At 33.2% G+C, this 24,655-nt stretch overlaps 1 protein-coding gene across 1 annotated transcript in view; it reads right to left on the reverse strand.

The window, feature by feature from the left end:
• Positions 1-1,091: 1,091 nt before the first annotated feature.
• Task6 (TWIK-related acid-sensitive K[+] channel 6) overlaps positions 1,092-24,655 on the reverse strand; it is a 160,958-nt gene continuing 137,394 nt past the window's right edge. The window contains exons 2-7 of the mRNA XM_069116607.1: positions 14,616-14,746; positions 13,618-13,971; positions 12,281-12,436; positions 11,501-11,676; positions 10,506-10,835; positions 1,092-8,943 (exon numbers count right to left, since the gene is read on the reverse strand). Coding sequence (XP_068972708.1) covers positions 8,632-8,943; positions 10,506-10,835; positions 11,501-11,676; positions 12,281-12,436; positions 13,618-13,744 — 1,101 coding nt within the window. The 5' untranslated portion in view covers positions 13,745-13,971; positions 14,616-14,746 and the 3' untranslated portion in view covers positions 1,092-8,631. The remainder of the gene's footprint in view (positions 8,944-10,505; positions 10,836-11,500; positions 11,677-12,280; positions 12,437-13,617; positions 13,972-14,615; positions 14,747-24,655) is intronic.

Raw genomic sequence — 24,655 nt, forward strand, 5'->3', positions numbered from 1 at the left:
GAACAGTAAGAATAAATCGGAGCTTTATGAAGAATATATCGAAACTCATTGTTAGTTACGTTAACATTATATTAAAACTTTGAATTTACGTTCATTGTTTCAAAAATTAAATGTATTTCATGTCTTTTCGAATTACAAATTTTTTTTGTAAGTATTCGGTAATAGTCACGTGACTTATTCAGAAATAGTAGAAAACATGTTTTGTTGGCGATCTTATTTACGCAAAATGAGGTTGCTCTTTGGACAACTAGCTATAAGAAAAAAGAATTTGCACGAGGAAATGTTTAAATATTCTTATCTTCATTAATTATATATAATGAAATTGCTCATTTTTAAAAAGTGTAGTAAGTCCATAATTATTATTACGGATGTAACAAATTGTATAGTGCAAATGTTAATTAGGCTAGGTATACTAATTTACATAACGTGTTTCATTGCACGAATTTTAATTTTTTAATTTTGGTAAAATACTAACATATTCGAAAAATATTTGTAAACTAGGTAGTTATGTAATGCATCTTACGTTATCGACAGATATTTAAATTTATCCAACGAGGAATTGACACGAATTTTTGATGTTACTGAATAAAAGCGACATATCCATGCAAAAAATAACAGAAACAGTACAGTGCTGCCACGTTTCTCTGTTGTTGAAATTGTGTAACTTACCCTCACGCTGTTAAAGATATCAATGACCTGCCTTGTCTTTTCCCTTGGTTGTATGAACTTTACTGGATATGACAACCTGATTTAAATTACAACCCGTTTCTCCGATAGAATATCTTCGCAATATACGCAGAAACATTTTGGATTGCTAAAACGACACTGAACGAGTATCTACAACCATATTTTTATATCATATTTCTGCATTAAATTAAAAATCTATTTTGCGTTATTCTTTAAATAATGCATTGATGGAAATTATATGGTGACGATAAAAAGGTTATATAAAATTTTAATGTCGTTAATCGCACAATTTCGTTAATCTTTTGACAATTGTATCTTTTTACTTTATTTTGTTTTATTCGTATTTTAAATGTATCGAGATAAGTTCTTTTAGGTATATTGGGAGAAAAATGACGGCATTCATATTAGATAAAAAAAACTGCTTTATTGTGGCAGAGCACATGTATTATCATATACCAGCATATAATTAGGAAGTCCATAGTAATTTACAAATTACGATCCACTTAAACGTCGGTACACGTGGCGGTGTATGCAGGCAGATTTGGGAATCGATTTCGATCACACGCATGCTGTTACCGTGTTTATTTTCTTCGCATTATCTCTTCGATCGTTCTGCTTTTTATTATTTCGTTTAACATTAATTTTCTTTTCTTTCAATACTTTTTTTTTATCGGATGGGGAAGGGAAGGAAGATCTTCTAAAGATCCTTGCAACGACGGTGCATTATTTATAATACATGAAAACGAGGGATATGTGGTCTTCTTCCTTTCGATTTTTTTTTTTCGAGAAAATTGTACCCGTACGAGCCATTAGGATTTCTATTTCCGTAATCTCTTTTTCTTTTTCAACGAGGACCTTGTTTCGCATCTTACAAGTAAATCGTGATTATCGCAAGTGACAGTATTTCCAGGCATTTTTCCTCCTTCTTCTCTATAAACAGATTCGCATATTTTATTTCATTAATTTTAAGAGAGAATGAAAACCGAAGTGAAAGCCTTGCATATCTGCATAATAAGATATTTCTTTGGAACACGATTCGATCTGAAGAAAGCTTTCGTTAATCCTCCTATTATTATATACATCTTAAAGAGTTTTGAGTTTAAATTTATTGAAATTTTTTTTATTGATTTCTTTCATAGATGGCATTTGGTATTCTTCTTCGAATTGTGAACGCTTCTAATAAAATTTCTCATTCGTTATTTATATATAGTACAAATTTGTAAAGAAAGGAACTAATTTTTTAATTCAATTGGCGAAGGATACAGATGAAATTAACGGTCTTAAAAATATCAAACTATTTTATGAATAGATAGACGCATCTACATATTGGATATCAAATTTTTTACTATAGTTTCCTTGATGATACGATTAGAAAAAATTAATAAAGTCATAGTCGAAATATTAATAGGAGGACTAATTATTAAAAGAACCTCGAAAATACAACACGCCAGATTTTGTTGTTCTTTTTTTCTCTCGCGTTCAGCTTTTAATGTTCTTTTTCATTTTTTCTTTTTTTTTGCTCGATTTTTAATTCTCTCGCAGCTTATAATCTGCGTTGTCAATGAAACCGCGATAAAACTGTATTATTTCGATGCTCATATATAGTTAATTAATTAGTTGTTAATTAATTTGTTAAATTCGTAACTATTTTACTTACACATTATGCTATAACAATAATAGCAAAAATTGCGTGAATGTGTGTCTAAATTTTCTCGTTTAATCTCATATCTCTCCAAGTTGTCGTAATGTAAATTTACAGCTATTACAAATATTATTGTTTATATTCGTGTAAGGTAACATTAATCATCGTGTTCGTTATCTACTAATACAAAGTTAAAAATGCGGGAAGTTGAAATTTTGCGGGCTCGCCGCACCGCAGAATATATTCGTGTATATCATACGTACATGCATTTTAGAGTTCGAGTTTATCGCTCGTACTAAATTGAAATTAATAGAACATGTCATTGCTATGATTATAAGATTCGATAATTGACGAATGAAAAAAGAATAAAATTTATTTATGAGTAAGATATCGGTATAAAGGCCAGAAAAAGTAAGTTTTGTATATCTACCATGGATTTTATGTAAAAGAGATCGAAGAAATGGATTTATCATACTATTCAATTAATTGTTGAAATACTACACATAACACGTCCTCTTAATTTCAATTTTTATTCTCAAATTTCAAATGCCGATTAATGATTCGTTGAATTTTTAAGCCAATCAACGTACTTAACACGTTAATTCAACTGATCGAATCTTCGAATTTGGGAAACAAGCGGAATGAAAATTCTTGCGTTCTTCTCATTTTCTTCACAATGGTGTCTGTTAATCATCAAGTGTTAAATCATTTAAACACTATACATCACCGTCTCATCTCTTACTACATATCGAATAATACGAACTTTTTTTGAAATGTTCGATTGATTCAATCCTACGTTATGCTAAAGAGGTATAAATGATAAGTAACCTTTGTGATTCTTTGAGCCGTTATATATCGAAAAACGTCAGACACCATGCAAAAATTTCTCAACCGCTTTTCTCTTTATTAGGGATCAGAACGACTGATGATTTTTTAAACTTCGCTTTTCTTTTTTTGTTCTTTTTTTGTTGATTAAGTCTTAACGTCGTTTCGCTTATCCAGCAATACTGGGACTAATTAAGCTAGCGTTGGTCGAAGATCGTTGACAATTTATGCATATTTAATACATTTCACACCATATCGATATAAGACCTCGTTTTTTTAATAAGCTAAAATGATCAAACATCGATGGGAGAAGGATGATAGGAAAACGCAATATTCTATCGCGATCTGAACGAAGCATATGTCTGACTTTGAACGGTATAATCTTTTTTCACACCGGCTACGCATCTCCTAAATTTCGATACACTTTAACGATTCATAGTATGAGCTACCACTTGGAAAATCGTTTTTTTTAAATTAGTTATTAATATATAGTTCCCTTTTTAAACGAGGAGCCGGATATCTATCGTATGCAAGATATTGTTTACATTAGTAAAATTTCGTCAGTTTTGCAATTACTCGTATCTGTTAGGTTCTACCAGTGAAAATGTAGTTTCTTTTGTATTCAAGTCGGATACGAAACCAACAGGGGTTGTGAACACGTAAATTTATAGCTAACTGTTTACACAGAAGGGATTAATCGATAAAAAGAGAATGTTCCACGCCGAAGACAAACCTTCGCGATGAGTTGCAATTATCAGTGAATTCTGTTTGGGTTTATGGCCATTTGTACTGCAGTAATCTTCAAAAATTGTATATCGTACGTAAAAAAAGGTGAATGACGTATTGACACCGTTGATTTACTAAAGTTGTCTAAGAACATGTTTATGTACTATTTACTTTTCTGATTATTCTTTATGATTAATGCGATGAATTTTACAAATTAAAAAAGGGAACTCCTCCTGCAAACTCTTCAAGCATTTTGAAGGCTTAAAAAGTGGCAAACCGATGTTATTACAGATCGTATGCTATAGACTATAGCCTATTAATGAAATTTTGTTAATGAACACTATCTAGAACTCGTTATTCATCGACTTTAAAATACATTCTTTACTTGCTTTTTAATAATACATTTTACCAAAGTAATACAAGGATTCGGACATGCATAAGAAAACAATGGCACTTGAATATAATTCGTGACATTATAATATTTTGAGCTTGCATTTTGTGGGAACATTTTGGATTGATTAATTTTTTTTGTGTTTCCTCTTCTTTTTTTTTCGTTAATTATACCAGTACACGTTTTCTAGTAAGCCACTCAAAATCGATCGGTAATATAAACAAGCTCTTTCCATACTCGTCTGTCCTTCATCGATATTTATCTATTAATGGCAAACAGAATGTATTTTTTATCCTTCTTGCCATTTTGTTATTGTTTAATTCAATAATCAGCTACCTTCGGCACACTTTTTACATTCTAACTGTTCTCGTCATGATCGCCACAAGTTAAGGCGTGAAACAGACAGATATGCAATATTACTTATTAATTTAGTGACAAACTGTCGGTATTTATCGTTAAACGAATGTTCTCCTTTCTCTTTTTCTTGCATAAGCGTTTCCATTATGTATCGTAAACATGTCTTTTACAACACTAAAAATCAACGATAAAGACGAAATAAATATTCGTAACCTTGCTACAGACTCGAAGGGTTAAAGGGTTAATACAAGCTCACTTATTTTTTATGAAATCTTGCTACAAGTATAAAGTATAATATTATATGAAAGTCTATATGATCCTTGTATTATCTTAACACGCTATAACGTCCATTTGAGAATAAAAAAATGTATATCTGATTATTAGAAACTTTATTCTCGCTGGGGAATATTTCATTTTAAACGTTTATGTAATAAATTTCTAATTTAATGATAATTGGATGAAAGGAAAGTGTGGGGGGGGGGGGGTTGATGAATGACCTTAGATTCGGGGCCAGAGGGAGAGAGGTCAGTAATTGGTATTTATAATTCCGAAAAGGCTACCGTTCTTTACTGCTAATTAGTGTAAACGATCAAAAATCATTTTCTTTGGTTGGGAGGAGTGTACAAAATGAAATTCTCCTCGATCGAAAGAATGTGAAATGAGACTTTCATCCATAAGATTTTTCAAATTCGTTTCCATATGATGCTCACATGTTCGCGTTTGCTTTTTTAAATGAATCGTGCGAACTCTTATTCCAATCGACGTGATCATTGTTTGTTCCTACCCTAGTATGTTACAAATGGAATTCGTTTGTTCGTTCTGTCGTAGCGAGTGTTAGCGAAGACACAGCAAGTGTATCGATTCATCGAGTTTTTTCTCGTCACCTCTTTTAAACACAACTGTTGTCGATAAGTTTGGGATGCACGTGGTTAAACAAAACATTTAATAATTATGATTGATTCGTTGAATCGCGTGTACTTCCGGTTACGTGGTCATTGACGCTTTTAGCCTCAATTACGGTTCATCGTTTTCTTTAACCCCTAAGCTTCGTAAACACGTTATAACTTATGAACTGTTAGTATGATTTAAGTACGTCGATTTCGAAAGGATATATCCGTTGGATGTGAGATAATAAATATCGAAGAGAGTTGAAACGGCATAATTTTTTCAACCCTCTTATCACAAAATAAAGTAATTTTTCTGCAAATTTTACAGCGTTCCATGGAACGTCATTCCACATAGTATGTTTGTGATTCTCTTAGAAAGGAAATGATATCGCGTGTTATTTATTCTTGTAGCGTTTGAAGGGTTGATAAATCTAGTATGAGTTTAAGGGTTGACGAAGAACTTGCGCCTCGATACGTAACGAAAGTGACGCGATACGACAACTAAAGGAACGATAGAATGAAACGAAGTGTACGGATGAAAATAAAGAACGTCCTTTAAAAGTGCCTGTCACATTGGGTTCCTTTTTGCCGGCCGTTTTGAAATTCACTCGGTAGACCGAGCGAGGGCAAACGAAGTTTCACTACTTACGCTACGCGTGTGTGTGCAATCCAGTGTGTACGTCTTAAAAATACTCGAATACGTTCTACTTGTCGATAAAAGGCAAGAGAATTGTTCCGCTCGTGTTCGACTATAGTATGACGCGTTTATCTATTCGGAAATACGTGCTTCGTGTCTCGATGGATTGACTTTTCGTAGGTAAACTGTAACCAATAAAGATCAAGGGACGATATTTAATCCTCGTGTTCTACGGCTTTTTGGATTGGTTATCTTCGTTAGATAATATGTGTGTATATATATATATATATACACATACATATATATGTATGTATGTATGTATATATGTATGTATGTGTGTATGTATGTATGTATGTATATATATATGTTATTTATTTATTTTGGTTTAAATTTAATTTCTCCCGATCGAGCATCCGTGCGTGACGAGATCTACAGTAGCTAGAGTTCTACGTAGTTTACGGCCACGATCATTCAACGATCTGGATCATTTAATTAAACGGTAGTTTAAATGGAAAATCGAGAATGGGATTTTTGTCATGTATCCGCGCACTCATGATAAATAATATAATGTTATTTCGCAAGTATGTACTTATACACATCGTAAGATCGAAACGCCATAATTCCGTACACCTAGATTCGTACGTGTAATATCTATAGTTCATTATATACAAATTGTAAAATGCCTTCTTAATGAAAAAAGTCGTGTTTATTCTGTGTATATGTCTTTTGGTGTGTATATATTTTGTTCATAATATATATTTCTCTTTTTCTTCCTTGTAGCAGTGTGAACGCAGATATATATAGTTTCTTCTTTCTTCTTTTCTGTCCCTCTCTCACGTGCTTATTTTTTTGTTTTTTTGTTCTTTTTTTTGTTTTCGTTTTTTTGGTTTGTTTGTTAATGCTTCTTGGCTATGGAACACATAATCACTCGCACATCCCGTTTTTTTTTCTTTGTACATGCACAACACTTGCTTCTGAGAATCAATTCACCGCCTGAACGCATTCGTGACGAGATTCTGTCTTCTTTCTTTTTGCATAGAAATAACTCAATGGAAGAACTTCGTATTATTAACAATTTTGTAGTGTAGGAAATATATCTCTGCCGAGCTTGCGAGAAAAACACGTGATTGTTAAAATAGTGGAAGAACATAGACATAATAGGAAGCACTTGAATTCCGTCCTCGAGGGAATACAATTAGCTTGCGATTTTTTAAAATAAATTTTTATTCAATTGCTGATCTTTCAAAATTATTTTTTTGAAACTTTCATTTCAAGTTTCAAGGAAACAGGTTCTTTCACGAAATCACCAATTTTTCTAATAATAATCATTTTCTTATGCTACGTATTCCAATATCGTTAGTTTCAATTAATTGAAAAATGACTGACTAGAATTTCGTCATCTTTGCGGCAATTTCGCAATAACCATACCATTAGTAAAGTATTGTATATAGAATCTTATGAGAAGTATTATCAAAATCTTTGTCTCAATACCTTGGACAGAAAATCAAATCTAAGGTACATATTTTATTTTCGCCTCCTACCGATAGATAATTTTCTAAAATACAATTTCAACATTTTTATCCTACATTAAAATTAATCAAACGTAATATCACATCGATTGAATTCAAAAAATATTATTTAACAATCACCTACTTATTCTTTTCAATCCAAATATTAGGTTGTTTTGAAAGTTCGTAGCGTTTTTGATAATGGATATACATACATAATTTGTATTATATTTAATGGAATCGGAAGAACACATTAGCCACCATAAACTTCTGCCAAGTATTTCAATACTTAACTTCGATACTTCAAAGGCAAATACCTGATTTGAAAAAAAGGCTGTAATTCATTAATTAATATGGTTTCATTTTATAACAAGACGATACTGAAGGCTAGTTTCAACATTAAATTTTAATCTTTCTATCAATGTACATAACACGATTTCGCAATCATTTATTCTCGTTTCTACCTAATTTTTTCATTGACGAAAAGTTGAATATTTGTAAAGTTTCGAAAGAAATTCATACTGAACAACTCGAATCCTATACTATTCTATACATGACGAAAAGTTATCGAAAGAAACGAGCCATGCGCAAAAGAAAATCTAATTGAAAAAGTATTATCTCTGAAAATACATTGCCTCTCAACTTTTTTTCAATCTCCATTATCTACGATCCTTTCAAACAACTTGATATACCATAAAATACGATTCATCCAATAGCTAAACAGCTTAACTTTCCCCAATTCATCCTATTTATGGTATGGTTCCCGCGATGTTCAAAACGGCGAGGCGGCGAGACCGATTCCTAGGATTAAATTCGTTGAAGCGGTCACCGGTAAAAGCTCTTTCTTTCTCTCTATCTCATTCCCCTGCGTATGATCTGTCCCCTTTTGTTGCACGAGGGGAAGAGTCTCAGACAGACACCCGTCGCGGCAGTTGTTGTTGAGATAACGTACTGACAGAGGTTGATGGTCGTCAGATGCTGGCTCGATGTTGATGCAACGGCGGTAGTTGCAACAACGGCGTCAACGGTGGCGGGTGTAGGTCACTGCGTATATTCAACGGCAGCTGCTGCATCGGCAGCAGATGTGAGATCTTACCGGGCGAGCGACGAACCGTGAACCGTGGTCTCCGCCGTTTCTTCTGAAAACCGCTGCAGCAGCAGCTGCAGACCGACGTCTCGTCGTCCAGCGATATCGTGTCACCGTGGTTGCCTACTTGGCCCGACAGTATCGAGCCGTTCGCCGTTATTACGTCGCCCTCCAGGCGCACTGCTCCTTGCGCAGCCTGCGTCATAACAATTTTCTTTTTTGTGTCTCTGTCATCATCCGGAATCGTTATGCCGCGAACACGTTCGGTTGTTGATTCGGCGAATTCTACCATCGAAACGTGTTCGCGTGGATTTCGACTGGGTTAGGTTTGCTTTTGGGAAAGGGAGGTTGAGAGAGTGGAATGAGGCATTTTGTTGGATGCTTTTCTTGTATTGATTTGGTATAGCTGGCGGGGTTCAAAGTACGCGGAGGTTGGGTACCAACCCTTTGCGGTCCGGCGTCACGTGTAACCGTTAAAACGCCATGTATTACTTGGTCGTTCGAAAATATCATGGCGTTCTTATTATGGATACGTCGTAAGTGGTGAAACGTTCGAACAAATATTGCTTTTAGTTGGATATTGAGTTAAAGAGAAACGCAGAAATGGAAACTGAGAAATATAAATAAATATTCGTTCCTATAACAGGTTTCTTTCTTTCAATGAGACAATGACAAATCTTATATGAGCCATTCGGAAGCCACAGTGATCAACTCCATAAATTGAAATACAGAGAAAAGTGACGATGTTGCAAACAGTATTTTTTAAATTTGTTTTGGAATTTGCTATTATTTATGGGAGTAAGAAATTTGTGTTTTGAGAATTGAACATTAATCGTAATGTAATTTGTCATAACGTATTTACATAATGAAATTGACAAATTGATAAAAATTGAGTTGATAAGTTCTACTTTTGAGAGGCTGATACGTATGTATATGTAATAATATTGAAATATTGTACGTAATTTTCTGTCTATAAGTTGTATAATTTGAAGTTATAGTTCAAACTACATTTTGTAACAGATACGGTTTGACTTCATTGAACTCAGATTATAAGCCTTGCTACGGACTCGATGTTTTAATGCAAAAGATTAAGTAAACAAAATTTTAATCTGTTTCATTTTTGTACATTATGCTCTCGTCGTATATCGGGATTGTTGTTTTATGCAACCAAATTAAAAATTCAAGTTTTACCACATTTACTTTGCATCGAACGTTTAAAAGACAAAATGACATGTCTATTCTTTATCAACAACGAAAGAAAATTGCATTTTGTTTAATAAAGTATTACTCGACGAATACAGTCCGCAGAGGGTTACTAAAATTTCTTTATCAAGGACACAAGAAGCAGATATTATACCGTGTCGATTTTAAATTACTAGATTTCATTCACATCGAACGTATCTTTCGCATAACTTTGCATATAAAAGGATTAAGGAACACGTTCTTCCGTTTTATCATATTTCAATTATTAATTTTGTGCTTCATGCAAAAATAACTATTTTTACACAGATTATTAAAGAGGAATGCGACAGAAAATAAATTATTTATTCATTTAAAAAAATATATATCGAACTACTATTGGAAAATGATCCGATGAATTTAATGATCAAAAGCAGGGAAAAAGAATCAATTAATCATTAAAAAAGTGTTTCAAGTTATTATGAGAAAACGACGGAGATATTTTCCCGGATCTAAAATATTTTCTAAAAGATCAATACTTTGATGGACGACGTAAAAGCTGGTGCGATGTTTCCTTACCTGTAGAGCCTCGGCCTCGTCTCGCCTTTCGTCCTCCGTATTCATTGTGACAAATCTCAGCACCAATAAATTGAGGGAGGCGGCAACGATGGCTAAGCCGAATAAAATGAATATCAAGGCGAACATCACGTACTCAGGCTTGTTGTTCAGCGCATTATCCTTTTGTAGCGCGACCATGTCGCCGAAGCCAATGGTTGTCAGGGTGATGAAACAATAGTAGATGGAGTCGAAATATGACCACCCTTCGTACCGAGAGAACGCCGCGGCACCTCCCGCAATCGTTAAGCAAGATAAGGTCGTCACCACGCAGATAAGATTAATTTCTGAGGCCTGAAAATTACACAATTTTCGCTATTGCTTTACTCGTTCTCAGATAAACGGCCGTTTTAACTGCGTCGAAACGTTTCATAGTACTTTATTAATTTCGCTCTAATTGTAAGATACTCTTATCAGCAGCTTACGTTCGCAGTAGTCTGATTTATTATTATGAAACTTTGTTGTTGCGAAGAAGAATATTTTATAATCGAATCAGATTGAATTTCTTTTTCTTGACTAAGTTATAATGAGCATTAGGATTGGCAGGAAACTATGTTTCAGTAATATCGATATTGATTTTATTATAGGTAATTGTATCGTAAAAGCATTCGACTGGTACAATTAAATTAAATTTGTTCTCTTTTGAATAGAAAAAGAAAATTTTGTAGCGAGATAAATTGTAGTAACGAAACTTGCAAATTTCAGAAAACAATTGTATATTGAGGAATTAAAAAATATATCTTGGAAAGTTTATGGGAAGTTAAAATTATTTTGATATATATAATTTTATTGTAAAATTAAACGATCGACACCAATAGTAGCATTTTTCGTTCCTCTATGGAATATCACCTATTCCAGCATCTAAATTTTGAATCCAATGGCATCAGGCTGGAACGATCTTTTGTATCGATTGTTCTCGACATGAAGTATGCAAGAGCAGGTGGTGTTTATAGTTTTACCTGGACATCCTTACAGTTAAGAAGCTTCTTTACGTTCCGTATTACGACGGATGAGAATTTATTCAGACGCTCTCCTATGCTCTGGAACATTACGAGTCCTAACGGGATACCGACGATCGCGTAGAACATCGTGAACAGCTTGCCGCTAATGGTGTTCGGCGTCGAATGTCCGTAACCTAAAAATCAATGGATAAATACACAGTATAATTCGATAAATGTAATAAACGAATTTGCTCGGCATATGTAGTAGTAAAAATGAAATATCAAAGAGCAAATGTTTCAAACGAAATACATTGTAATGGAACGAAATCAGAATGCATTTGACGTTAATGAATATCCAATTTTTTGAAATATTTATTTTGACAGGGGACCTGATGCAGTTAACCCTTTTGTTACAACATCGCTGATATTGGAAATATTTTTTGCGTGCAAATCAAAGCAATTTTTGTTGATGACGATGCGTATTAAAACAGTTTCTATAATTTTATTCTTTATTTCTATTATTACTGTTTGTTAATATTAATTGTATTATATATAGTATAACACATAGAAATGAAAATAAAAATGATTCTATGTTCCAGAGAACATATAACATACACTTTTAATAAATGATTGTTTTATATTTTAGTAGCGGAAGGGTTAATGATTCATTGCATGAAATAGTTGTTCAAGGAGGATATGTTCTAAATCAGACAAGATTTTTGGAATGAATATGTCAGGATACATCCATTAGATCATTCTAGATAGTATTTTAGAGAAATGTAATTAATTAAAACATACCGATAGTGGTGAGGACCGTGATCGCATAATAAAACGCTCCGGCGAATTTCCACTGCTGACCAGCTTTATGAGGTTCCGTCTTCAGCACCACTGTTTCCATGATCTTGAAGTCGTCCTCGCTTATATTGTACTTGCGTATAACCATCTTTTCAATGTCTGTCAACAAAAGATGGAAAATATATATTTCTTCACATTTTATTACGTGTTGCACTTCTTAATTGCATCAAGTTGTTTTTATTAATACTTACATGTATATTTGCATACGTATGACATATTTCTCTCTAATATTCAATATTTTTTAATATAGTTATAGTTAGTTAGTAGATTACAGATTATAGTTATAATTATGTACCTTAAACGAATTTTTTAATTATAGTTCCATGAAAATTATAAGTTACTTTGCAAATTTCCAAATTCGGAATTCGAGATTAACAGTATGAAATACGAACAAATGACAGAGAAACAATTGGGAAGTTTATTTTATTTATGTAAAGCGACGGAAAGTCGATACTTTAAATAAAATTACATTTTAAGCATCTGATCTAATCTAAACTTCCTGAATGTAACAGAATCCAGTTTGAGTCATGAAACTTTCAAAAACGTCGCTACTTTCCTTTTATTTCCTAATGAATCAAAGATTACAAATATTTAATAAAATTAAATTATAGTATTATTGCGTCAAAGCTTGCAATAACATAATTTAGATGTCGTATCAATTATTCCACCAAGTTCCTTGCTACGATTCCTAAGTCTACACATTGATAGATCATACAATTTTAAAACCGGACCGATTACCTCATTTACCTATAAAACATTTACGATAGATACGAATATAAAAATACAATTCAAAATATAAATTATATTACTTCGCATATTATGTAACTCACGGCGAACGTAGTTAATTAGACAATTCCAAAGAAGTAAATCTTATTTGCCTCGAATGATGAATATAGGAAATATAGGAATATATATATGAATATATAATTATGTAGGAATTATATATAGGAAACCTTTCGTTTCATCATCTAATAATTAATAATCACCGTCATTATTCAATTGACAAAGCTTTTAGAGTTTTTCTTTTATTCATCGATGTTACTAAAATTTCACCAACAAAAGGATTCTAACATCGATGAATTTATCGAATTCACAGGATATTCCATAGAGAACAAATATTCCAGTAGAATAAATATTCCAGTAGAACAAATATTCCAATAGAACAAATGTTCCAATAGAACAAATATTTCAATAAAAAAATATTCCAAATAGAAAATATTTCTTATAAAAAGGTTCAATCGTTGTCTTCTTTAATCTATATCTATCGACAAGAAATGTACCGTCCAATGCTTCCTTGCGTCGTTTCTCCGTCTCGGACTCGAGAACGTCGAAGATTGCAGCGCCGACGAGGAGGTAGGTGAACGTGAAGACGATCAACGATAGGGTCCGGACGTTTTGCTTCTTCATTCTCTAGTGAGCCACATGCTCACTAGCAGGGCCCCGGCCCTAACTACTTGCATCGCTCAGTGGGGTACGATTTGGTGTGCCGGGCCCATGACGACCCCTTCTCCTTTCTGATGATGCTCGGGGGGCCCTTCTTCTCTTTACCGAGCGCTACAGACCCGGCACGCGACTCCTCTTCTTCAGGGTGTCTTCTTCCTTGCAGAGACTACCTTGTAGCCGCTTTCGTTCATCTAAAAAACGTGTTCATATCCCTATCAAATTGTTGTTCAAATTAACCGTAGTATTTTTGAGGAGATTCGAGTGATATTCCGTTTGGTTGGTTGTATTTTCTCGCAATAAAATTAAAATATTCACCTTTCTTTTAATTTTATTAAAAGATTAAATATACAATATTTAACTACTAATTTAATTTCACGGATTACATCATTTCATGGAACAGAAGTCCGTAAATCATTAGAAACGATTATTTCGAGATAACTTAAACCAAAGTAAAATTTTGTCAGGACAATTTTCTTCAGCGACGATAAAAATCAAATTTGTACAGTGATAGAACGATACGATAAACGAAACGAATGGACACGCGAACAAGGAAAATAAGTTGAGGCAGAGGAGTCTTTTTCTCATGAACTCCGGATATTCGTATTGATAATGCAGTTCGAGGGCTACCGGAGGATCTCTTTTCAAACGTCCCCTGAACGTTAGTCGCGGTACGACGTTAGGGGTTCCGAAGATATAAAAAGGCATAATCGCGTCCTTGCCGCTAAAACGGGGTTCTTTTGAGAATCGTCCTTTTCTCCTTCGAGTGACTTCAACCGAGAGATATCCGTGAGGAGGCTAGGTCGAGCAAAAAATCTGCTGATGTAGAAGAACTCACCTGCAGCCTGTTCCGGGTTCTCTTTTACGTACGACAAAGGGTTGAGCAGAATGATATGGCAGTGCTTTCGCTGCTCCCACTGCCACGTTCCCTCCATTCCTCAGCTTAGCACCCAACGTTTTCAGTGCCGACTAAAACCGAGCAATTGAATTTTCATAAGTTTTTGCTCTTCGCTTCTTGGGAAGATTGGAATAATTGTTTCAGTTACAGATGTAACAGTGTGAACTATTTAATATAAGGGTCGCACGAGAGAAAGTGATAAATCCATATTTGTTGATCTTTTAATTGGAAGCAAGATTTGAAATGGCTTGTTTAGAATACAATTGTCATTGAAAAACAGAAAGGCTTAGGTTTGTCTGGGTCTAGAGACACGTTCAAACATAATTAAATCTTAAAAGTTATCTTACGTTCGTCTGTCTTTCAAGGAGAGAAATATTATTTTGAGATAAAAATTCCACAGTAATGGAACAACGTTAAATATAGTTGCTTGTTTCATTTCCAACATTGTATTCGTCCTCGAAGAATTCTTTAATATTTGTGATTGCTTAATTGTTTCTAGAATAAAGGAATTAAATATTTCATATTATTAAATGTAAAACGAATCGTTCAAAGAGGGGAGCAGAAAAGTGCGCTCCTGTCGGACTTATCGCGATTATTTCTTTAAATGTCAAAGACTGTGGCCTAGATAGGAAATCGAGCAAGAATTACAAGTCGGTGCACCTTTAATCTGTTCCACGTCGGCCTTTCCTGCTCGGACCGCCGCGTTCTCTGCCCGCATCGGTTCCACGAACTCTCATCTTAATGGATATCGATTAACGACATGAGAACGATACATCAAAGAATCATAACGCTGTCGTACAGGAAGTTAAGTAAGGATAAAAATAAACGCGTATATTTTATGCGAAGAATAATGGCTGTGACCGTGCAATCTTAGAAAATTGCTATGATATAGGTGAATTGCTTTCAAGTAGTCAGACACCTGTTTATGTTTGAGAGGATGCAATATAATTATAAAACTTTTATTAATTAGTAATTTCATATTACTTTAGTAATTTTACGATTAATAATAGCATTCATGTTAATTAAATTTTAATGGAGAATTTTCAAAAACGCGTTAAGCTGAAATTTATGAATTAATCTTGTAAGTGCAATAACCTTAGAGTTATCGGATCATGAATTTTTCTTTGTTCATGAAAAAAAACGTATCTTGAATATAATCGAGCGACGTCGTCCATTTGCCAATGGATTTTCTAGGCTACCATGAATACATGAATAATACATATTCCTGCGTAACAGGAGTCCGGCGAGTACTCATTATTGTTCCCTCAGCCTATTAAATCTGGATTTACGCTAATGGTCCGCGCTTTGTGACGAGGACCATGTCACGTTTGTCAGCCACGATGAGCCACGTTTTACTTTGTGTCGACGCGCGTTTATCGGCAAAAGTCAACGCCGGACGTTCGCATAAACGTGGTCGCAGCATCATGTGCCGTTGTCACGTGTTTAATTATATTCCTCTTGTGCACACAGTGATCTGTCTCCTATCGTTCGAGCCTGGATATTTTACACTACGAGAGCGAAAGCGACGCTCATGGATAATTAACACGATTTTTATTTAATTTTACCATCATTCCGTTCCTGATAGAAACGAAAAATATAAAAATATTACTCTGAGATTATTTCGCTGTTAACAACGTTATTACTAAGTATACAAAGACATCACTTTAGTTCTCCATTTTATACTTTACGTGCTTTTCTTAGCAAAACGTATCTAAGTAGATATATCTTTATAAAAACACCATATACCATTAACTTTTTGCTCTTAAAAAATTTGAATGCTACAACTGATCATCAACTTTGGCACGCTTTTGAACTGAAATTTTTTAAAATCAAACTTTACTTTGAAAAAGTAAATGATTATAAATATTTGTAAATTTTTTATACGGTAACGTATTTATTCGTTTCTCAATTTTTGATCGATGGTAACGATATAAAAAGCAATTTTCACATTATCAATCTTGTATCGTTATCAGTGGAGTACAAAGGGTCGGAGTCTCTGATGAAACGAAAATTGAACTAGGCAACGTACGAGCAAACTTCATCTATACGTCATGACTAAGGTTTTCAATCTTGGCTCACAGTGTCTCTTCAGGAAAGTGCTGTAAAAGAGCCCTTGGGATCTAGAAGCTCTTGATTACGCCATTTAGGATACGACCAGAGCATTTCCAATAAGTCGACTTGCGTTTTATAGGAATCCTTTGTATTCATCCTGGTTGCTGTGCAATTTACATATATTTAAAATCTCCTTGATAACAAATAATAAAGATATGAATGATAAATGTTAAAGAATATCAGAGAGGGTAGTTAAGAATTAAGATAATACTATTACTTTTAGAACACAGATAAAAAGTTCATTGGGCAAATGTTTAATCTTCTGGTATTTTAATGACATCCTATTATAATCCTTAATTATCTGGACGCCAAACCGCATTGAGGGTATCAGGGGTTGAACTTAATCGAAGTTTATCAGAGTGAGCTTTTATCTGAAAGTATTTACTGTACACAGGAAACGGCTAAACGAGAATTTCACGAACAAGTACTTAGATAGAACTGCCGCGAAGTAACTCGAGTTAAAATAAATGAAACGCAAGATGCAATGGCGATCCTTTGTGTTTAAATCGAATCCACTTGCTTTTCGTGTAATTGGTGGATATGTATCTTTCACTACTGATAGCTACCTTTTCTTTACGTCTTTCATCTACTTTCTTGATGCTTTCGTCTGTTTTTATCCTTCCGTATCCTTCCGTAAACAGAATGTTGTTTATTTACAAGAGAAAAAGATCATAGTAATATTTAGTTCAATTTAAAATCGGGGAATTAATAATTGTTACAAATAAATCATTTGATATTTTTCTAGTGGTCTACTAATAACATACAATAGTGAAATGACAGGCAGACAAATATCATATTTTCAGAACGTGGACATACGAATACGTAATTTTTGAGTTACATAATGTTGTAAGGTAACGTACTAGTTGGAAATTTCGCAAAAGAAAATAATGAATGAAAGAATATAATTTATCGTTCCATAAATTTAATCTAATTCTTATAGAAATTGTATAGAATTATTTTTGATGTATTTTGTGGGAAACAACCGAAATAAAAGTTTTTTTTTTTTATTTAATATTTCACATTCACAATTTGTTCAATTTGGACATTTGGTAGAATTTCCGCTGCCAGCCGGTTCGGGTGCGTTGCTATTCTTTCTCGTATCTTCTTGCGCATCTGCTAATCTCCTCTTTGACCGTTGGTATTCCCAGGTCTTTCCGAATGTCCTCGTTTCTAACGTACCATAGGGCGTTTACTATTGTTCTAAGAATTTTAGCTTGCATTGTCTCTATTTTGGTTATATGGCTCATTGCTGCTGTTCTCCATAGTGGTATTCCGTACGTCCAGATTGGTTTTATGATCGTTTTGTATACTTTTAATTTATTTTCTATGCTTAATTTGGATTTTCGACTTGTTAGCCAATGCATTTGTCTCCTTGCTGTCTGTATTTTGTCTATTATTGATTGAAATAAAAGTTTGATTTTCTTTTCGCACCTTCCTTCCTGAATTTTTTATTACTTACACTCGTGTTATAGGTAGTTCTAATTGTAACACTAATGCATCTGTATTTTATTTTTACAATAAAAATAAAAAAGGAACAGTTAAGAAATGTCCAGCATCGAGTATAAAATATATCTCATTTTCAGTATTATCTTTATTATCGCTTTATATATTTATTTTGCAAATCAACTTGGAATACAAAGCTAACTTTCATCTTCGGCAGTTTCAATAGCACCAAGATTATCTGAAAAATTAATCTATTAATAAGTGACTGACATTTTGAAATGTTTGACGCTCCGTTGTAAAACACGAGGACTTGCTGGTAAAGTACGTATATTTTTGGAAAGTGACTGGTGTGATAGTAAATTTTGTAACTGCATTCGAGGCCAACTGCACGAGAGCCAAAAGCCTGGGACCATCTGGTTGGTAACTTCTAAGGTTAATTTTGCAAGGACGATTTGTGATTGCTCGTATAATCCCACTGCTAGCTAATTCGTTCTCCTGACAGAATTTAGTCTGCTGAATTTCCGGTTAGTGGCACGAAATCTCGACTGCTTCATAAAATTTGCAACAGGGAACGGCAAGAGTACACAGAATTTCATTCTCTGGGTTTCTATCTTGTAGTAATACTAATTTCCGTGTCCATTCTATCTCGTCTAAAATTGGCCATTGACTTGGTTTCTCCTATTTTATTTTTTATTATTTTATTACTCTATATTAGGTACTATGTTATTTGGTTTAGTACGCAGTTAAAAATGCATTAAAGTCGATACCCTATTTTACAAGTTGCAAGGGTTATGAATATTCAAAGCAAAGAAGGTTTGATTTTAAGTTTATTTCGCATCCACGCTTAAAAATTCCTATTGATATCCCTAGCATTAATAAAATTGGCAAGAGATTCAACAAAAATTTAATTGATGGAGTGATTCCAAAATTTTGGCTGATACCATACATATGTGTTATAAAAAATAGTTAATAGGTTGAAAATATTGCTATCGGCATCCTGAACTCTTCATTCTAACTATTATCTTGTACACTTTTCTTAGGAAGAATTTCATCGGGTTTGTTAGAAACTCGGATTGCTTGTTGTAATTTATTCGAGTTTCTGTCATCTTCGTTATTAAAGGACACCAGGGGACTGAAATTGAAACCTCGTTACCACTAATGAGTTGAATTTCGCGTCATATAACTAGGAATCAGTAGGAGAGCATGGAATAATGACCGGATTTACGACTATCGTTTACAATGTGACTACGATATCACAATCATACAACTGACATTAACGTTAACACAACCGATCGTGCTAAAGTTAGTTTATAATCAGAGTTCCAGCTTTAACGTTAAGAGTGTATTATGCTGGCCCTGTAACTTCAAAATGAAAAGCGACACGTAACCACGACGACGACACTTTCCTCCGGAAACTTCGTTACAAGTTATAAGAAGTCCATCCCCAGCTGTTCTATGAAGCAAATTTAATACACGAAACATTTTGTCATAAATTCACTTTGCCAATTATAAGTATTTACTAGTTTCAGTTTTCTGTTTTATTTATCTTATTTGATATTTCATAATTGGCTGTTAATTTGATACATTGCTTGATACAATCGGCCAATAGTTTTCATGTGTTATTTTGACTTTTAAATTTAGAAGCTTTTTTTTTGTTTATAAATCTCTATTAATTACTATCTTAAAGCAAATCTTCGTCGCAGTGTACAGGAATTATTATAGGAATGACATGTCAATATATTTGAAAATGACTATACGTTTCAGCTATATAATCTTTAGCTATATATTTTAAATAATCCGTTTGAAAATAATCTTCAGCGAGGTTTACATTTTTATAATTAATCAAGTTTAAACCTTATAAGCGGACGAAATGCTAAGCTGTAAAATTTCAGTGACGACTAGTACCGTGTGCTCGTTAGGAACTTTTAATATTATAGCATGTATCTCATTCGGTGATATAAAAATTCAACTTGATTCGCAAAATGGAGGTAATCCAAATTATTTTCACTTTATGTCATGAAACATTACATAAAGTATAGGTTTCATGAAGTTATTTGCCTGCCGTTAACCAGTTCATTACAGAATTAGCTACAAACGTTTCATTTTTATGTTACATTTCTTTTCTTTTTTAATTAATAAAGTTGTTTCATTAAGGGTAAAGTACTTTTATTTTATGTAGAAATAAATATTTAAAAATAAAGTATATTTGTCCTCAAACTTCACTTCATTTAATAAAATATAGTGATAGCTTCAATAAATAAATTATAATAATGCTTGATTAAATAATATTAATTAATTTTAGTTAATTATTAAGTAATACTTATAAATAGATAATCTTATTCGTTTAGAGCATATTAAAAGATAATAATAATCAGTAAACAATGAAATTAAAAATATAAATGAATAATAAATAAAATATCTTACAGAAATCCCTTTGTCACCTTTGTTTAAGCGTTTCAATAACTTCTTTTAGGCCATTATTTCTATTATAGATAATTTTTTCGTACTAATTTATTACCAATATTACGATAGCTGTTACCATTTCTTTCGGAACTTTTATGCAACAGCTTCTTTCTTTCTATTTCGTATTTTTGGAATGATTACTGAAACTGATCGAATTTCGAGCGTATTTCTATATTTTCTTTTTCGATAAATGTTTGAAGCTCGTCTTTTTTTTTTCTTTTTCAATATTTTTCCATTCGCGTATCTTCCTGTGTTTCGACGAGTTTCAGATAAAATCATCGCATTATAAAGATCTTTCTTTCTCGTTTTATTATCAAACTACGAGGAACGGTTATTTTCATTTCGTTTTATCTTCGACATCATTCTCCTTCATTTCCTATCGCCGTCTCATCTCTCGTTTAATTTTCCTACTTCAAAACTTCGCTTCTTCGTCTCAGTGGACGCTGCTAGGTGTTGCTCAGTTCGAACATTCAATAGCCTATTGTTTTCCATGAATTTTTATTCCTTCGCTTCCGTTTAATTTTCTATGTCCTCCGTTGAAAACGATTTTATTTTATTTTATTTTATTTTTTTTTTTTTGTAGACGAGTCGCTTCATCGCCCGTTGTACAAAACATCACGCTACTCCCATTATCGAACAAATATCTTTTTAATAAAATATATCGATATGTAAAAAATCTGTATATGTACTTCTCTATTTTTTAAATTAAATTTCGTTTATTTCATCTCATCCATACGAATTATCGTTTGGATCAATTGTTTCCCACCAGTTTTCACGAGCAACTAGGAATATTTCCATGTTCTCATACCTTTATTCCGCTTTTTACACCGCTTTTCCAACGTTTACTTGTTATTTCATTTCATCGCAGATGATAAACTGTCCTTCTTCGATAAACGCGATGTATTTTTTCGTTGCTGCTTCTTCGGATACACTTTGCTCCTCCATTTTTTCCGCTTCGTTTCCGTTTGTCTGTTTCCTCCTACAGCGTCTCATATTTCTTCGTCGTCTCGCTTCCCTTCCGCTTATCCTGCTTATTTCGTTTCCCGTCTCCTATTTCTCTGCCCTGGCCGAAATTACCCTGGCCTCGGGTAAATGCAAGAGAGCTTTGAAAATCCGCTGCCAAGGGAATTTGCAATGGTAAGCGATCGCGTGACTTAAGATTAGGATCTTCGTCTTACCGTCTTCATTTTTTTCTTTTTCCTCTTCCTTTCTCTTCTTTGTTTTACCATTTAATTCGTGTTTTTACTTCCCTCTGACTTTCTTTTCCTCTTTTGACGATTTTCCACTCGTTCGGGTGAAACTAGCAGTTACTTGTAGCAATTGAGACTTATTCAGCCAGGGGATTCATCGTCATGAATTTTATAATACGGTTAACGAAATAGTGATGAAGGAATTAAGGAAGTCTGTCTGTCTCATCTTTTGTAACAGAGAATTAATCTCTGATCACTTTACGACGGAGTATAACCACCAGAGTGATTGAAATAAACCAATTTGTAATTTCTCCATGGAAATTTTGTAAATTCACGATGGTATATTTTTGTTTAAAATAATAGCAGATTGTCACTCCAAATTATTTTTAAGATATAAAATATCTTTCAAAAAATGTGAAATGAAAATATCTGGTATTTTTAGTATTAACATTAACTAATTAATTTTTGAATAATTATATTTGATTCATGCTATCTAAGATACATGGCAAAATAATGGAGCCATTTTAGAAGATCGTACTTTTAAAAGTTTGTTGAAAGTTAAAGGAACGAAATTTCGATAATATATTATTCAACATTTATTTAACATTTAAAATCATTCAAAATTCAATTTCATCTGATTCGTCCGATTGAAACACTTATCACTCCACGTGTAAGCTCATTCATGTTAAATATATATTCATGCTTGTTCATTCATACCGCATGGCACTCGCATTTCCCTGCGCTACGTAATATTTATGTAATGGTAACGGTTACGTTTCTCGTACTTCACTGAAACATACTTCCATTAGTTTGTCTCTTGGAACGCATGATTTTTAATACATTGCTACGCTCTAGTGCAACTGCTGTGTCCGTTATTCTGGGGAAAAAATCGAGAAACAAAAGAAATATTATTTGACGGAACTTTTTTAAATTTTGTCGGAAAAATTACGCTTTAAAACCATTCCTGTTTTATTTTTAATTGTCGAATCATTGACAATTTTTAAGATTTGCATGCATTTTTTTAACCCTTCGACATTACCTACCTGCAATACCGTACTTGAATTGGTCAATGTACTAAAGGTAAATGTACTTCCTTTTTTTAAAGTTGCTCTTGAGTTTTAGTACATTTTCCTTAAAATTTCTGTCTAGTATCAGTAATTGAGTAGAAAAGGAATGTTTGCCGCAATCACAAAAATTCAGAGCAAACATTCAGAAAAGATAACGAGACATTTATTTTGCTTTGTGCGTTGGCAAATAAAAATAAAAATATTTATGTTACAAAGCTATAATATTGTTATAATAGTATTTTGTATAATATATAAGTACTGCACGAGTGACAAGTTCAACGCTTTCGAATCATCGCGGCATCGTTTCGGAACAACAGTATCAGTTTCGCCTTTTTTTCGGTTCCGAGGTTTGTGACTTTTCAAAGAACCGGTTTAATCCGAGATTCGAAGCACACTTTCGTCGACGAACGTTCTAGTTTTTTTGATTTTTCAAAAAAGAACGAGCAAAAACACACTTTTTACTTGGATGAAATACAGAATGGAATACGGATTGAAATAAAAAAAAAGCTAGAAAATATATGGAAGTACGATGGACCGAAGCGTCATCCTCGACAATTGGTGAGATGAGTTTAGGCAATTTCGCGAGCGACGAAATCTAGCTAGGAAAATCAAATCGTTTCCTACCGCGGTTTAAATTAACGCTCGAGCCTAGATTGGCCTCTTCGTGTCTTATTGAATTTAGGATAAATTGCTTTTATAGCTCTCATCCACGGCCTGTTTCTCTTTCCCTTCATTTTTTCTTCGGGCGAATTCGTCTCTGTCGTTGCCTTTCTTCCGGTAGATGTGTGGAAAGATGTGGCAGCCCTTATTTCTCCGGTCGAATTGCCATGGAAATTTCGCGGTCGCGTAAATCAATCCAACGATCGCGATTGCTATCAGAGGAACGATTTTTCACCTCGACAAAGGGGAAAGCGATCGGAATCTCGGGACGTTAATACGCGAGACGTATAAATAATGAAAATACAAGGGGAATCGATGAATCTAGTAGATGTCCTCCGGATACTGTTTTTATTGATTACTTTATACATTATTTTTATTGATTTTAGAAATGGTAAATTATGAAAATGTTACGAGTATCATTTCTAGGCAGAAGTAATTAACGAACAAATTAATACATTCTAAGTGGATGATTATTACTAATTTTCATCAATGGAGCATTTGTATCTTTTTTCATGCAATCTTATCATATTTTTATACCTAATATTATATAATTAGCATATATACAAATAGTGTGTTCTAGTGTCTAACGCTTATATATATATATAATATATTTATATATATATATATATATATATATAAAAATTAGTATATATATATATATATATATATATATATATATATATATATACTAATTTTTATTTAACAACCAAGGGTTAAATCCATTTTGATTTAAAATTATTTTAATACTTCCAAAATCTCTTCATCGAGGATTGACTTAAAATAATTTTACTTCAATACTGTTACTTCCTATCAAATCCGAGAGCTACTTAAATTGCATATCTACATTTTATCGCTAAACGGAAATTGAAAGTATATGGTAACGAGCGCAAAAAGCGATACAAATAGTATATATAATAATAATAATCGGGATACACGTATCTACTGCAGAAAACATTGGTTCATCGTTTCATTTGCATACTTTTTGCTTTCGTTTGATACGATTTAATCTAGTCGCCAGTATTACAATTAGTGGTTGATGGGTTTT

Source organism: Bombus flavifrons, chromosome 7, assembly GCF_040668555.2.
Source record: "Bombus flavifrons isolate JBK064 chromosome 7, iyBomFlav1_principal, whole genome shotgun sequence".
Taxonomy (NCBI): domain Eukaryota; kingdom Metazoa; phylum Arthropoda; class Insecta; order Hymenoptera; family Apidae; genus Bombus; species Bombus flavifrons.